This window comes from Lepidothrix coronata, unplaced genomic scaffold (assembly GCF_001604755.1).
Source record: "Lepidothrix coronata isolate B3197 unplaced genomic scaffold, Lepidothrix_coronata-1.0 Scaffold93, whole genome shotgun sequence".
In the NCBI taxonomy this organism is placed as follows: domain Eukaryota; kingdom Metazoa; phylum Chordata; class Aves; order Passeriformes; family Pipridae; genus Lepidothrix; species Lepidothrix coronata.
In genome coordinates this window covers 2,598,061-2,611,859 of record NW_016690273.1, presented here as the reverse complement: position 1 = coordinate 2,611,859, position 13,799 = coordinate 2,598,061, and the positions used below count along the sequence as shown (strand labels likewise).

Sequence of the window (13,799 nt, the reverse complement as noted above, 5' to 3'; positions counted from 1 at the left end):
AGAGATTAAGGAGGAAAAAAAATCAGTTTAAAAACTATCATTTTGTCACCAGTGGTGGAATGGTTAAAAGTAACTGGGCTGATTTAAACAAGTCCACTTCTCTTTGAAGCAGAGTAAACCTCTTACTCATGCAGAGGAAGTTTGTAAGAGTCCTTTTTCTCCTTGGCCTGTGCAGCCTGTTGGATTTGGAGCTCGTGGTGCCTTTGTGCTCCTGGGCTCCCGGGAGCGTGGCTGAGCGTGGCTCTGCTGACTGATCCACATTCTTGGCAGAAAGGGAAAAGTTTCCCTTTGCCTGGCAGGGAGTGGGAGGGCAAGCTCAGTTTCATGGGAATTACTGTTTTTTTGAGAGCAGCAGACTGGGTTTGTGTCTGTTCACTCCCTCTGTAGAGCTGCTATTTTTAGTTGTTTATTGAAGCCAGATATCAAGTTAGGAAAAGCAGCCTCTGGGAAGTGGATTAGAACTTGGTTTTGAAGTAAACTATGTAGGGTTTAGTCTTTGTTTGAGCACTCTGTGTCAGAAGTTTAATAGCAGGAACAGTTTTGCTGATCTTAGTCTGCAAATGGGCAGCCCTGTCTCTCTGTATTTGTCTTTACCTGGGACAGGGATAAATGGCCAAACAGCAGACTTGAGTGTAATTAACATTTCCTTCAATTAAAAGAAACTGTAGTGAATTCACACCCTTAATCATATGCTGTGCCCTTCATTTGATCTTGATTTGCTTATACTGATATTATGAAAAGTCTGATCCAGGAAGGTACAGAATATCCAGCAGCTGCTTTGGACTCTCCTGAAAACTGTAGGTACATAACCTGCATGTAAAGCCCTAATTTTCCTGCTCAAGCATTGCTTCTTTTGTGCTTTTTAATAATGTCCAGATGGTTTTATTAATGGGTAAGAAGCCTGTCACTGTGACAAAACCACCTTTGCACAAGGAGATTCCTGTTGCTGTAAAAGCAAACCTAAGGGTAATAGTTGAAAAACTGTAAATACAGGATTTCATGAAGCTGTTGGTAGCTCTCTTGATTTCACCAAGCAGAAATCTTTTCATCTCATTGACAGCATCACTTTTCCCTCACTTGTTTTGCCCTTGAGCATAAGGGGCTGGGCTTGCAAGAGGATTAATTAAAACATGGCTGTAGATGCACACCTGTTGTTTTCCATGGATTTTATATCTGGAAATCACCTGAACTGTGCAGTGGGGTGGGGAATTGTGATACTCCAGTGAATTTTGGTGTAGATAGATCTGAGGGGGTTACACACTTGTGTGCTGACACCTGCTAATAAGTCATTGTCACCACAAGATGCACATGGTTCTCATTTAGAACTATTAGGAACTTAATAACAAGGGACACTGTCAAAACCTGAGCCTTATTAAAAGGAAACAAATTCTTTACACTGAGAAACTTAGTCAAGAGAGGACTTCTCCCCCAGAGGTGTTGGAGTTACTCTGTGCCCTCAGGGAAAGGGAGGATAGTGTGAGCTCCAGTGGAGGGTTCAAACAGTGGAGAGACTCTACACTCCCTCTCACTGACATTTACTTATTTACTTTCATTTTCTGCAGCTTTAATAGAGGTATTTGGATAGTAAACAAGTCCAATAGGACTGGGTTAACTTTAGCTGTGGGATCTCTGGCTGAGCTTAAGGGATTTTGTTAATTTTAAGCAAACTGCTCCTTGGCAGAAAGTAAAGACGTTCCTGGGTTTATTCACATGGAATCTTTGATTCCTGTCAAACAGAAGCTGGTTTAAGAGGATTTCCTAGGAAAAAATCTTACCTCAGCCTTGAGAGTGTTACCTGGATTGTGGTGGCACCAAATAGCTGCCAAAGTGCTTGGGCAGAAATCCCTGGGATGAGAAAATACAGAAGATCTAATCTGCTGAAAGGAGCAGCACAGAGGCTGTTCCTTTACAACAAAAACAAATCCATTCCTCTGTGTTCAAGGAATGAGGGAATGGAAAGCTGGGAGCAGCGTGAGGGTGTGGACCTGAGAGCCAAAAACCCAAATGAGCTCTGGTGGTGGTTGTTGGGAAGTAAGGAAGGGGCGAGGAACACATTGGATGTGCAGAATCCTTGATGTGCCCAGACTTGCTAGAAAGTTCCAGGGAAAGCCCCTGGGGGTTTGATGTGAAATAGAAACCACGTGCAGCAGCTTTCCATCTGTACAAAGTGGTTTGTAATGCACTGACTGTGGACAGGAGTATTAATTGTTCTGTCTCAACTCTGTTTGTGCTGCTTCTGAATACTTTATATGCCCTTGTTTGCTGTTTCTAACTAGGACCGGTTTGTCTAAAATCCTGTTTCCTCCATAAATTGTCTTTTTATGCAGTTCTTGATGTTTGAGGGACTAGTTCAGACAAAATTCTGCAGTGTGGTCTGACATCCAGGTACTGGGAGTCTGAACAAGGGATCTGTTGATAAGAAATCTGCTGTTTATTTCTCTACACATTATTCAGTGTGTTCAACTCAATTTTAAACATGTTTTCCCCATTCCTCTGTGTGACTTGGGCTGGTGGTTGTGCCATAGCACACCCTCCAGTCCTGTCACTATTCAAAAATTTTATTTCTTTTAAAGTTTTTATCTTTATTTTAAAGCTTTTCCCTCTATGAATCCTTCAACATCTGCAACTGAAGCAATTCTCCAAAGAGATGCCAGTACTCCTTTGGTCCTGCTTTGAAACGCATCCTTTTAGAGTCCAGGGAAGGGAACGGAGCTGGGGAAGGGTCTGGAGCACTGGGAGCAGCTGAGGGAGAGTCAGATCCAGATCAAAACATCTCAAAGAATTGCATTTAATACTGGTGGGGGGAAGAATCTGTTGAATTCTAGTACAAAACACCCTCACTGCTACCGAGAGACAACTTGTACCCTGTGAAAGGCAGCGTTTTTAGGGTTAAGTTCCCAGTGCTGCTGTCTGACTGTAGTGAACTGTAGCCACTGGAAACTTCCATTAACAATAGTGCTTCCATCTTTTTATCTAAAACTGCTGATCTGCCCTGGGTTGTTTCCGTGATGGATCTCCAGAGAGACTCTAACTGGGAGGTGAATGGATGTTGAGGCCACAGGGGAGGTGAAACTGAAGCACAAGATCTTTAAAAGTCCCTTCCAGTGCAAACCATTCCATGATTTTTAAGGCAAATTTAGGACTAACACTTTGGAAACAGTGTTGAAAAGTTGTCTTGACTTGTGCTGTTAGCTCAAGAGCAAAGACCAGACTGGCACAAACCTTATATTGGCTGAGTGGATGGACTCCCAAAAAGTGGATTTTTTTTTTTTCAGTTGAGTCTTTAAGAACATAATTTGAATAAATAAAAGCACAGTATGAATTGAAGACAGGTGTTTGCTGCCTGAGGATTTACTGTTGTACCACTTTTATTTCCCACAACTGCTTCTCTGGTTGCTTTCTTTCAGTGAACACTGGGGAAAAATCACTGCTGCTCTTGTGAATATCATTATTGAGGTTTTTGAGCTGTATTTTGCCTACTGACATTATCCATCTTCTGTGAAAGATCATCTTTAATGTTTGTGTGCTAATTCTTATTTTTCCCTTTTTTTTTTTTTTTTCTCTTTCCAGGGAATCTACAAGTATCTTGAGAGGAATTTTTCAGACTTTAAGCAGAGAGGCTTTGTTGTTGGATATGACACACGAGGTCAGGTCACCAGCAACTGCAGCAGTAAGAAGTATGAGTATTGATTACATTTGCAAGACTAGAAATGAAATTGTGGCTTTGAATGCTTTCTGTTCTATCAGCATTTTTTGTGATGAACTGGGCACTCTCTTCCCCCTCCTTTAGTCCATTTAAATAGTAGTGAAGAGAGGCTGGAAATAAATTCTTTATGGTACCAGTTTGCCAGAAATGTGGAGTGTAAGGCTGGTCACTCCAAAGAATTTACAAATGTAAGTGCACAAGAACATGAGGCAGATGTTGAAGTTGATATGCCTGGAGAAAAATTTGAATATGAAGGTAAATTCAGAATATTAACATTTAGCTTGAAATCAATAAGTGTTACTGTGCTTCTAACACTGTCATTCTTTTGTATTTTGCACCTGATTTAAGCTTGTTTGGGAGGGAAAAAATCTACCTGCAGCCTCCTGTAATCCAGTATATTTTCACTGGATTATTTGACATTCCCTGTATTTTCACAAGGAATATTTGACCTGGAATGCTTAAAATTTAAATTTCAGTGATGTCAAATTGTGCCCTTTGTAACAAAAGGGGAGATAACTTTCTGAGTTCTATGAGGAATCTTAATCCCTTGTTATTCCAGGAGCAAAAAACATGTGATAATGGCATTCCTTACAAAACCCCAACCTAATTAATTAGCTAATTAGTATTTAGGTAATGAGTAGTTAGTTACAGCAATTAACTACAATAATTAACAAAGTTGTTTCTCTTTTTTATTATTATCTTTGTCAGCACGGCATATTTTGGGGATGTAAAAGTTCTTGGTATGACAGAGCACAGAGTGTAGTGACTGTCTTCCAAGAGTTTCTCCTTTCCCTGGAATTGTGCCTCTCCTTTCCCTTGGTCCTCTGTGTGTGGCCCGTTATCCACCAGGCTTGGGCTTAAGGGGTTTAAACTCACCTGTTAAAATGTTTGCAAATCCAAATTGTGAAGGTTTATGCACAGCTTAAAAATGGGGAAGTGTAAGAATAACATTCCTTTTTAGCCACACAAAGCCTGGAATTCAAACCTGTCCCGGGATCAGTTCTCAGCTGCATGTTTCTTGTGTCCCCTTGGGGTGACACAGTGACAGCAGTGCTGAAATCAAACTGAACCTCCCCAGAAAGGGGGTTTCCAATGGGAGCAGTGCTTTTCCAGCACTTTATCCAGCTTATAGTAAAGTCAAGGTTTAAAACCATGGGTGCTGTTGCTATTTCTAAACATTCTGGAATAAGAGTGAGTTGCTTTGCAGATGGATATTTTAGGAATAGGTTTCATGGATATTGTCTGAAGCTGCTGAACAAGCATTGTGTGGGATACAAAATCCTTTTCCAAACCTGCTGTTGCAGACATCTGGTCCTTCAGACTTTCTGGGAAGTTGGTTCTCTCCTTGAGTGAAGGACAAGTGTCCCTCCAGTAGGTTCTGTATCTTTGTGTTTGGTATCACCAGTTTATATGGGAGATAGACTGAAGATTAAGCCAAAAAGCAATGGAGGGATTGGAGAAACAATTGTCTGGAGGTGACAGGAATGCCATCAGGTTACTGTGTTGCTGTGGGGAGTTAAATTGACTGAATATTTTGGTTTTCCTGTTGTTAGGCTTGCAAAGCTCACTGCAGCAGTGCTGCTGGCCAAAGATGTCCCTGTGTACTTCTTTTCTACCTATGTCCCCACACCCTTTGTGGTGAGTCACCTTCTCTTCCATATTTGAGTTTACTAAAAACATGAACTAGCTATTTGCCTCCTAAATTGTTATTTAAATGGAAAAATAGAGGCTGTTCAGTGTACTTGGCCCTCCAAGGAGGCTGTAAAAATATCACTGAATTCTTCTGTGCCTCTGCTTTTAATATCTCAGAAACAGAGCTGTCTCTTCTAGTCACAGCAGCTTTTTCTTGCAGGATTTTAAAATCCTTGTTTCTGTTCCACAAGGGTTTTGAGGCGAGGACTGAAATGCTGGGAATACCTTTAATTTTATTTTTAAGCCTGTTGGTGAATTCCTTCTTTCTGCTGCAGCCTGTGTCTCTGAAGTGCTCATGTAATCTGAGCATAGATTTTAGTTGGCCAATTAACTATTGCATTTATGTAACTGATAAAAAGAATAATGTTTTTATGCAGCAGAATAGGACAAACTTTTGTTACTGGCTACAGGAGACAGTGATGGGTGTTCATTTATACATTTTCCAGATAAGCTGGTGCAACATGAAAAGCCACTTCTGTAGCATCCTGTTGCATAACTGTCCTAATATGATGTGTGTGGCAGAACTCTTGGGTAAATGGATGTTTCTGGGTTTCCTTTGTAGCCCTATGCTGTGCAGCAGCTCGGAGCTGTGGCTGGAGTGATGATCACAGCATCCCACAACAGGAAGGAGGACAATGGATACAAGGTAAAGCTTGTGAAGTTTCAGTATTCCCATTTTGGCTTATTGTGGAACCACAGAATGGTTTGGGTTGGAAAAGACCTTGAAGATCATCTCATTCCAACCCCTGCCATGGGCAGGGACACTTTCCCCTTAGACCAGGTTTCAGCCTGGCTTTAGACACTTCCAGGGATCCAGGGGCAGCCACAGCTTGTCTGGGCAGCCTGTGCCAGGGCCTCCCCACCCTCAACATAAAGAGGCTTTTTTGGGAGCACACGTAGGTGTGCATTAGAAGATAAATTATTTCAAATAATTCATCCCTCTATAACCTGAACTACTGTCCTGCAGCGAGAACATGAGACCACACTGGCTGTGTGTGGTGAGCAAAATCTGTTGTGACGTTCCCTGGAGCCTGATCAGCAGCTGAAGAAATGCTTCAGCAATTTGTGTTCACTTCTTAGAAGTAAAAAGTTAGTTTAAAACTGAGCTAGAACTGAGGTGAATTAGTGCACACGGTGTGACTGTGCTGAAGATGGGGACAGTTTAAAAGTTGACTAATAAAACTTAATGTGCTGTTCCCTGTCAGCATGTTTGTATGGGTGTTGGAGGTGTGCGTGGCTTCACTTTAAAAGCTGGGGGCAGCAATACCATCCACAACAGCAAGTGCTGCTCATGCACTATTGTAACACAGTATTTAATTTCTAAACTTTATAAGAGTCTGAACTAAACTCTCAAGTTTAACTAAGCTGAGCGCTCCAGAAGCTTCATAACAGGTCAGTGAGTGATGGCAAAGTTGGGAAAGCCAATCCTCCTGTGCACAGGGAGAACTCCTGCACTTGTCTTCCCTGGAACAAGTTGTAAAGTACTGCACCAGCCCTTGCTTTTGCTCAGAATAAGGAAAGAAGCCACATCAGTTTTCCAGGTGCTTCATTTCTCAAGAAGCTTTTATGTGTATGTCTGGTACACAGCACTTTTGTCAGGATACTGTGGGTTTTCCTGGTCTTTTGCAAGAACTGTTTCATCTTTCACAATTTCTTCTGTGAATTCAGCAGGTTCTGGACAATTTGAACCAAATGTGACAAACTGACAAGAAAACAGAGGCAGATTCTCTGAGCAGAAAGTCTGCACTATGAACTCAGCCAAGTGTGGGAAAACTGGCTTCTAAATAATTCTTCAGCAAAGACTCTCATAGTTCAGGGTTTGATAGTGTTCCCAGCTGAAAGATTACAGTTGTTCAGCCATGGAAAAACACATACCTTGGCACTCTCCTTATCTCTTCTGCTCTGGGTTCAAAAGCAAGTTGTGTTTCTTTTACCAAAGGAATGCCAGACCATGGAGAAGGTGACATTTTTCTTCTCTTACACTTTGTACAACAATCTCAGGTGTAAATGCCCAGCTCTGGTTTCTCATATCCTGCTATTTCAGTAATAATAATTAAATACCAGCTTTGTTTTTTAAAACAGGTGGTTTTGCTGGGTAGTTTTATCATTACAGAACTGAAATCATGAATTCAAAAGTTCATTGTAAGTGTTTCCAAATGGCTTTTGAGAATCAAGCCAGTCAGATGCTGAATTTTCTATATCATTTGAAAAAGCAGAAAGTATGTGAAGTCCTACAGTTAAAGTAGTTTATCAAATTAATAATCTCTTGTAAATAAACTGTCTTGTTTTCCTTCAACTTCCATCAGGTTTATTGGGAAAATGGAGCACAGATCACTTCTCCTCATGACAAAGAAATTATAAAATGTATAGAAGAGTGTGTTGAACCATGGAATGGCTCTTGGAATGAAAATCTAGTGGACACCAGTCCCCTTAGGCAGGATCCTCTGAAGAAAATATGTGACTGCTACATGGAGGACCTGAAAAAGATCTGTTATCATAGGTATTGTATAAAGCAAAATGTGCTTAAATTATGTTTTTAAGTAAGCTCTGGGCTATGTGTGGGAAAACTGACTGCAGACAGACTTCAGTGTCTTCTCTGTCAGTAAATTAGTAAAATCACCATCCTTAGTTTTAGCTTTATCTTCAGCAAAATGGTTTAATCCTATTTCATATAAAGAAATATGCTCAAAGAGTCCAGAAATTCAGAGTAAAGGTGTGGTTTAGGTGTATGAAATAGAGGTGAGGAAATTCAAGTTTAACTGAGGCAGAAAACAAGACTAAAAGGAGGAGGATGAATGACAGGCAGAGTAGAACCAGAGTAACATTTTTAAGGTGGTGGAGGAGCTTGAGTTTGATGTAGAAATCAGCAGTTCATTCTTGGGAGACTTTAATCCAATTCAGCAGAAGGTAAATACTTCATTTTCCAAGGGAAGCTTTAAACCAGCAATTTCTGGTGAAAGTCCAAATAAGCACTTTTCACTCCTTCTGTCTTTGAAATTAATGCAGAGAGCAGCAGAGTAGTACACGGTTGGGCTGCATTTTCTTTTGCTCTCCCTCATGGAAATAGTCCTGTTAAACGACCCCAATCTTACAGAAATGTTGTTTTCCTCCTCAGGGAGCTAAACGTGCAAACGAGTTTGAAGTTTGTTCACACCTCTTTCCATGGAGTTGGACACGACTACGTGCAGTTGGCTTTCAAAGCCTTTGGCTTCCAGCCCCCCATTCCAGTACCTGAGCAAAAAGATCCAGACCCAGACTTCTCTACTGTCAAATGCCCCAATCCTGAAGAGGGAGAGTCTGTGCTGGTATTTTGGTTTTTACTTCATCAGATTTCTGTGGAGGGGGAAAAAAAACAAAATGGGGAAGGGGACTGGGAGAACCTGGGTTTCAGCTCTATTGATGCACTGGGAAGTCCATTATGGGATTTCTCTTTCATTGTGTTAGATGTAAGTAGGAAGGCTGTGGTTATTTGCTCTTATTTTATATTTTTACATTTTTTACCCTCTCTTCCCATCAGGAATTGTCACTGAGGCTTGCAGAGAAAGAAAATGCTAAAGTAGTAGTGGCCACTGATCCAGATGCTGATAGACTGGCCGTGGCAGAACAGCAAGAAAAGTAAGTGATGGGACCTTTTATCTCTTTCTTTCCTTTGTGGCTTAGCTATTTGGGTGTTTTCCCTCCTAGTTACGTATTTTGGTGTAGCTCCAACTGCATCTTGAATAAAATCAGTTAATAACTCAAAGATTAGATTAAATACTGTTGTAAATGGCCAGATAAAGCTCAACTGAAAACTGAGTGGTTACTAAAGGCAGTAAAATCTCCTTGTTACTGTTTTTTCATTTATATTGGGCAAACCTGCCTTGGCACAGTTAAGTGTTGTGGGCTTTTTGTTGGGGTGTGAGGTTTTTTTGTTTTCCCTGCTTGTCCATATTGAATAGAAACTATTTTTTTTCCACTAACAGGCCCCAATTCTACCCGTGTAAGTAAGAGTTGTGCAGGCATTGCCTGACTGCAGTGTATAGATGGCATAGACTGCTCTGTATGAATCAGTTCTAGCCAGCTCTGCTGCTGGTGGATAAATCCAGAAAAGCTGAGCTGTGTTAAGGCTCACAGTGAGGATACTCTGTGGTATCTTTGCTGACAGAATCCTCTGGGCTTGTAAATCCTCAGGATGTGATGAGTGTGGAGTCCTGTTGGTCCAGTGGCTTTGTCTAGAGCAGCTTGTCAGTGGTGTGCTCAGATCCCTGTTGTCCCAGTGGCTGCCGAAAACCTCTTCCCCCTGAGTGGATGCTCCTGGGAAACCTGGGAGAGCTCTTACATCTCCCTCTGCTCTCCGCAGTGGCTGCTGGAAGGTGTTCACTGGCAACGAGCTGGCGGCTCTGTTCGGGTGGTGGATGTTTTCCCGCTGGAAGGAGAACTGCTCCCAAGATGCTGATGTGAGGAATGTTTACATGTTGGCCACCACAGTCTCCTCAAAAATTTTGAGAGCAATTGCCCTTAAAGAGGGATTTCACTTTGAGGTAAGACTGGGTTCTCTGATGTCTTGGCAGGGTAAGATCTGATTGCCATGTTCCCTAAACCCCACCTGTGATTTCATGACATGAAAAGTAAATTACTCCTACTCTTTTTGCCTGGAATTTTGGTGCATTTCAACCTATGGAGAATGTTTTTACCCAGACAAGCCTGATTTCATCCACTTCAGCATCCTCAGTGCATGTCACAGCTTGCAGACTGTGAAATCAACTTAAGCAAAGCTGCATTAAGAGGCAATTCAGATTAACACCTAAATTACAGATAAATGCCTTTGCCATGGTTATTTTCCTAGAGAGAAATTCTTCTGTGTGAGGATGAAAGCTTGTGCAGCCTGCTGTGTTCACTACAAAATGCTGATGGATTTTTAATAAGCATTTTGAGGTCACACAATGTTCCTTCAGGTCCCAGTAGGGTTTTTAATTGGGTTTTACTTCAAGTTGTGACAGACACAGGAACTCTTACATTCAGATCTTTAATGTAGCTTCATTAAGAATTTGCTAAGAAAGAAAATGGATACCCCACAGACTGACAGTTTATTTTAGTTCCTACATTCAAGGATTAAGTCTGATTTCTGAGGCCGTTGGATCTTTGCCAGAAGAGGAGCAAGTGCCTTAAACCTTAGCACAAACATACAAAAGTCCAGGTCTTGTTTAATCCATATTTTAATTAGAGCTGTGTGCTATAGGAATAAATATTTTGGCAAACAATGAGGAATTTAAAATTGAAAGCAACTGTGAAAACCATTTTGAGTGACTGGCCAGATAAGCTTAATCAGGTTGAATCTCAGTTCCTTGTAGTGGATTTCATTATCTCAATAAAATACTGGTCTTTTTTCTGGAAAGGGATGTATTTGACTGGGGGGGAGAAGCTAAGGCCCCTTGGTCTCCTGTAAAAACTTCCCCTCTTTGTACTTTCCTTCTCATCAAGACTGTCTCTAAGCTTTTTGACTGCTTTTGAGTGACTTACCAAAAAAAAGCAGTGCTTTTCCTTCCCATCACTTGAAATGGTTGTTTATGTTTCTGTAGCTTTTCCTTTTGAATAACTTTGTCTCATCTGATAAGCACCACAGAAGATGTGACCTTAGAGAACCACAGTCTCTCAAACATGTTTACTCCTTGATTAGATACTCATGTCCTAGTTGAGTATCCACTAGGAAAATGCTATCCAGCAACTCTTTGCCTTAAATTCATAATCTAAACTGAAGTGATTACCTGTCTGCTGTTTCTTTGCTGTCTCTATTCTTTTTGTCAATTAATTAGATTTAAATTTAGGGAAATTACTTCAAGAAAATCAGAAAAATGTCTTTAAGCTTTAGCATTTTGACTGCAGCAGACTTTCCCATTGACCCTAAAATTCACAATAGTTTTTTTTTTCCTATGTGTGGTTTTTGAGTCTTAAGTGAAGGAATAGTGGCTTTACCTTCTTTGACTCAAAACTTAATTGAAAATGGTTTTTTTTAAGGAGTATTTTTTTTCCTGTTTTAGGAAACGCTCCCTGGTTTCAAATGGATTGGAAGCAGAGTAAAAAATCTCCTGGATAATGGGAAAGAAGTTCTCTTTGCATTCGAAGAGTCTATTGGTAGGCTTGTTAATATCACTGTAAAATGTTGAGAACTGGGGGGGGAGTGTGATTAGAAAGGACTGACCTTAGTTATGAAACAAATCACCCAAAAAGTACTTTATTTTTTTCCTTGTAGTTACTGGTACTGATATTTTGCTCTCCTCAAATCAACTTGCCAACTACTATAGTAAATTACTTACATATGACCCTCTGATTCTGGTGTTGTGCTTTGGATACAAACATGTTCTTTTACAGCTTGAAAGTCCTGAGATTCCAAAGCCAAACTCCAGTTGCTTTGTGGCTTCTTAGCTGAGACAAAGCACAGGATCTGTTCTTAATCAGTTTAATACCTTACAGGTCCTCTCAGTGAGGACTTATTACCAGTGGCCATGTGGAAGTGGGAGGTGACTTGTGCCACCCACCACACCAGTTCTTTTGGGAGCTGTATCCATCCCCTCCCTCAGAACAGCGTGTGAGGGATCCAGCTGTGGCAGGAATAGCATTAAATACCTTATGGAGGTGTGTAAATGTTCCTGCTGACCTTGCCTTGAGCACTTTGCTGATCTTCAGACACCACTTACCTGTAGAGAACTGTCTTGTGAACGTTTGCTGTAGGAGTTCTCCATTTCTTGGGATAAATGGAAGCTTTCTGGGACAGTAATTTCCCTCAGAATGTGGGGGCAAATAATTTCTCTCAGAATATCTGAAAATGAAGCACACACTGAAAGGGGGGGGTGTCCCTGCCAGTTCTATTCCTAAAATTCAAGCTTCTAACCATAAGGAGTTAGGATCTTGCTGGTGCATCCCTTCAGGAAGAAGGAAGCTTTGTGCAGCACTGGTTCATGGCTGTGTTTGTATTTGTTTAGCACTGCACTATGACAGAACTCCCCAGGGAGCAGATGTTATCAATCTGGAATTAATTGACTACAGCACAGATCTTTCCAGCCCTATAACCCCCAAGTTAATTAGATTTCCCCTGCATATGCAGTAATAAACCAACTTATGTGTACTGGCCAATTTTCTTTTACAGGATAAAAGGTTAAAACCTAATCAAGGAAATCAGTGTAATAATTTATCAATTTTTTTTTTATTTTTTTTTTATTTCTAGGCTTTATGTGTGGCACATCAGTGTTGGATAAAGATGGTGTAAGTGCTGCTGTAGTCATTGCTGAAATGGCAACGTACCTGGAGGGCCAGAACCTCACACTGGCACAGAAACTTGTTGAGATATATGAAATGTGAGTTGTATTCTTCATTAGTATGTTCTAGTTAACTATTTTAGAGTGGGAATAATCTAATAAATATTTTTAATGTGTCCTCTGAATGTTTTCTCATTGTAAATTGGGTTTTTTGATGTATTATGGATTATAGTCCATCACTAGTGCAGATCCCACTGTACCTAAAGAGGCTCCAGGAGAGCTGGAGAGAGACTTTGGACACGGGATGGAGGGACAGGACAAGGGGGGAATGGCTTCTTGGCTGTGAGGGTGGGGAGGCCCTGGCACAGGTTGCCCAGAGAAGCTGTGCCTGTCCCATCCTTGGAAGTTGTCCAAGGCCAGGCTGGAGCAACCTGGGCTAGTGGAAGGTGTCCCTGCCCATGGCAGAGGCTTGGAACTGAATGATCTTCAACATGCCTTCCAACCCAAACCACTCTGTATCTATGAATTTGTATGGATTCTGTGAATACCAAGGACTGAAGAGGCCCTTTCTATTGTATTTCTGCAATAAATAGTGAAGTTTTGCATGTGGATCTACCAGGGCAAACTGTTTTTTCTAGTTTGATTCCTGCTGTGGTACTTCTCTTATGTTTGAATGGGAGCCATATCTTAGTTGTGGTGTCCTTAAACACTTCCCATTTCCCCTTGAACACGTGCTGGGAATTGTTTTATCCCATGCTGAGATCTGTAACAGAGCAGAGGTGAAAGGAAGGGTGTGTGTACAACAGCTACAGACACAATCCCAGCAATAAAACGAAGATCACGTATGCCAGAATTAAGCCAGGTACTGAGGTGAGCCCAGATCATCAGCAGAAATTCCTGTGCTTTAACAGAACTTACAGCACAGAGCAGTATCATGGATGTCATTCCTTTTCCTGCCAGCCCAGCAGGAAGACACTGTGGCCTTTAGAAACCTGGAGTGAGGAAGCACAAAGGATGATCAGCTTTTATCTCTCCATGGTACTCAGGGTTTTGCTCTGTCCTGTGCAAACTGTAGCCAAAACAACTCTGTGCAGGTGGATCAAAATGACAGGGATAACAAACAGGATTCCTCTCTCAGTCACCCCTGATTTTTAAGCTGTGGAGAAGGG

General features: G+C 41.2%; 1 protein-coding gene across 2 annotated transcripts in view; it reads left to right on the top strand.

Annotated features, from left to right (window-relative positions):
• PGM2L1 (phosphoglucomutase 2 like 1) overlaps positions 1-13,799 on the top strand; it is a 29,880-nt gene that overhangs the window by 9,928 nt on the left and 6,153 nt on the right. For both annotated transcript variants that reach the window (XM_017821940.1, XM_017821941.1), the window contains exons 3-11: positions 3,571-3,677; positions 5,260-5,344; positions 5,961-6,044; positions 7,705-7,898; positions 8,514-8,703; positions 8,916-9,013; positions 9,738-9,918; positions 11,416-11,509; positions 12,600-12,729. In XM_017821940.1, coding sequence (XP_017677429.1) covers positions 3,571-3,677; positions 5,260-5,344; positions 5,961-6,044; positions 7,705-7,898; positions 8,514-8,703; positions 8,916-9,013; positions 9,738-9,918; positions 11,416-11,509; positions 12,600-12,729 — 1,163 coding nt within the window. The remainder of the gene's footprint in view (positions 1-3,570; positions 3,678-5,259; positions 5,345-5,960; positions 6,045-7,704; positions 7,899-8,513; positions 8,704-8,915; positions 9,014-9,737; positions 9,919-11,415; positions 11,510-12,599; positions 12,730-13,799) is intronic.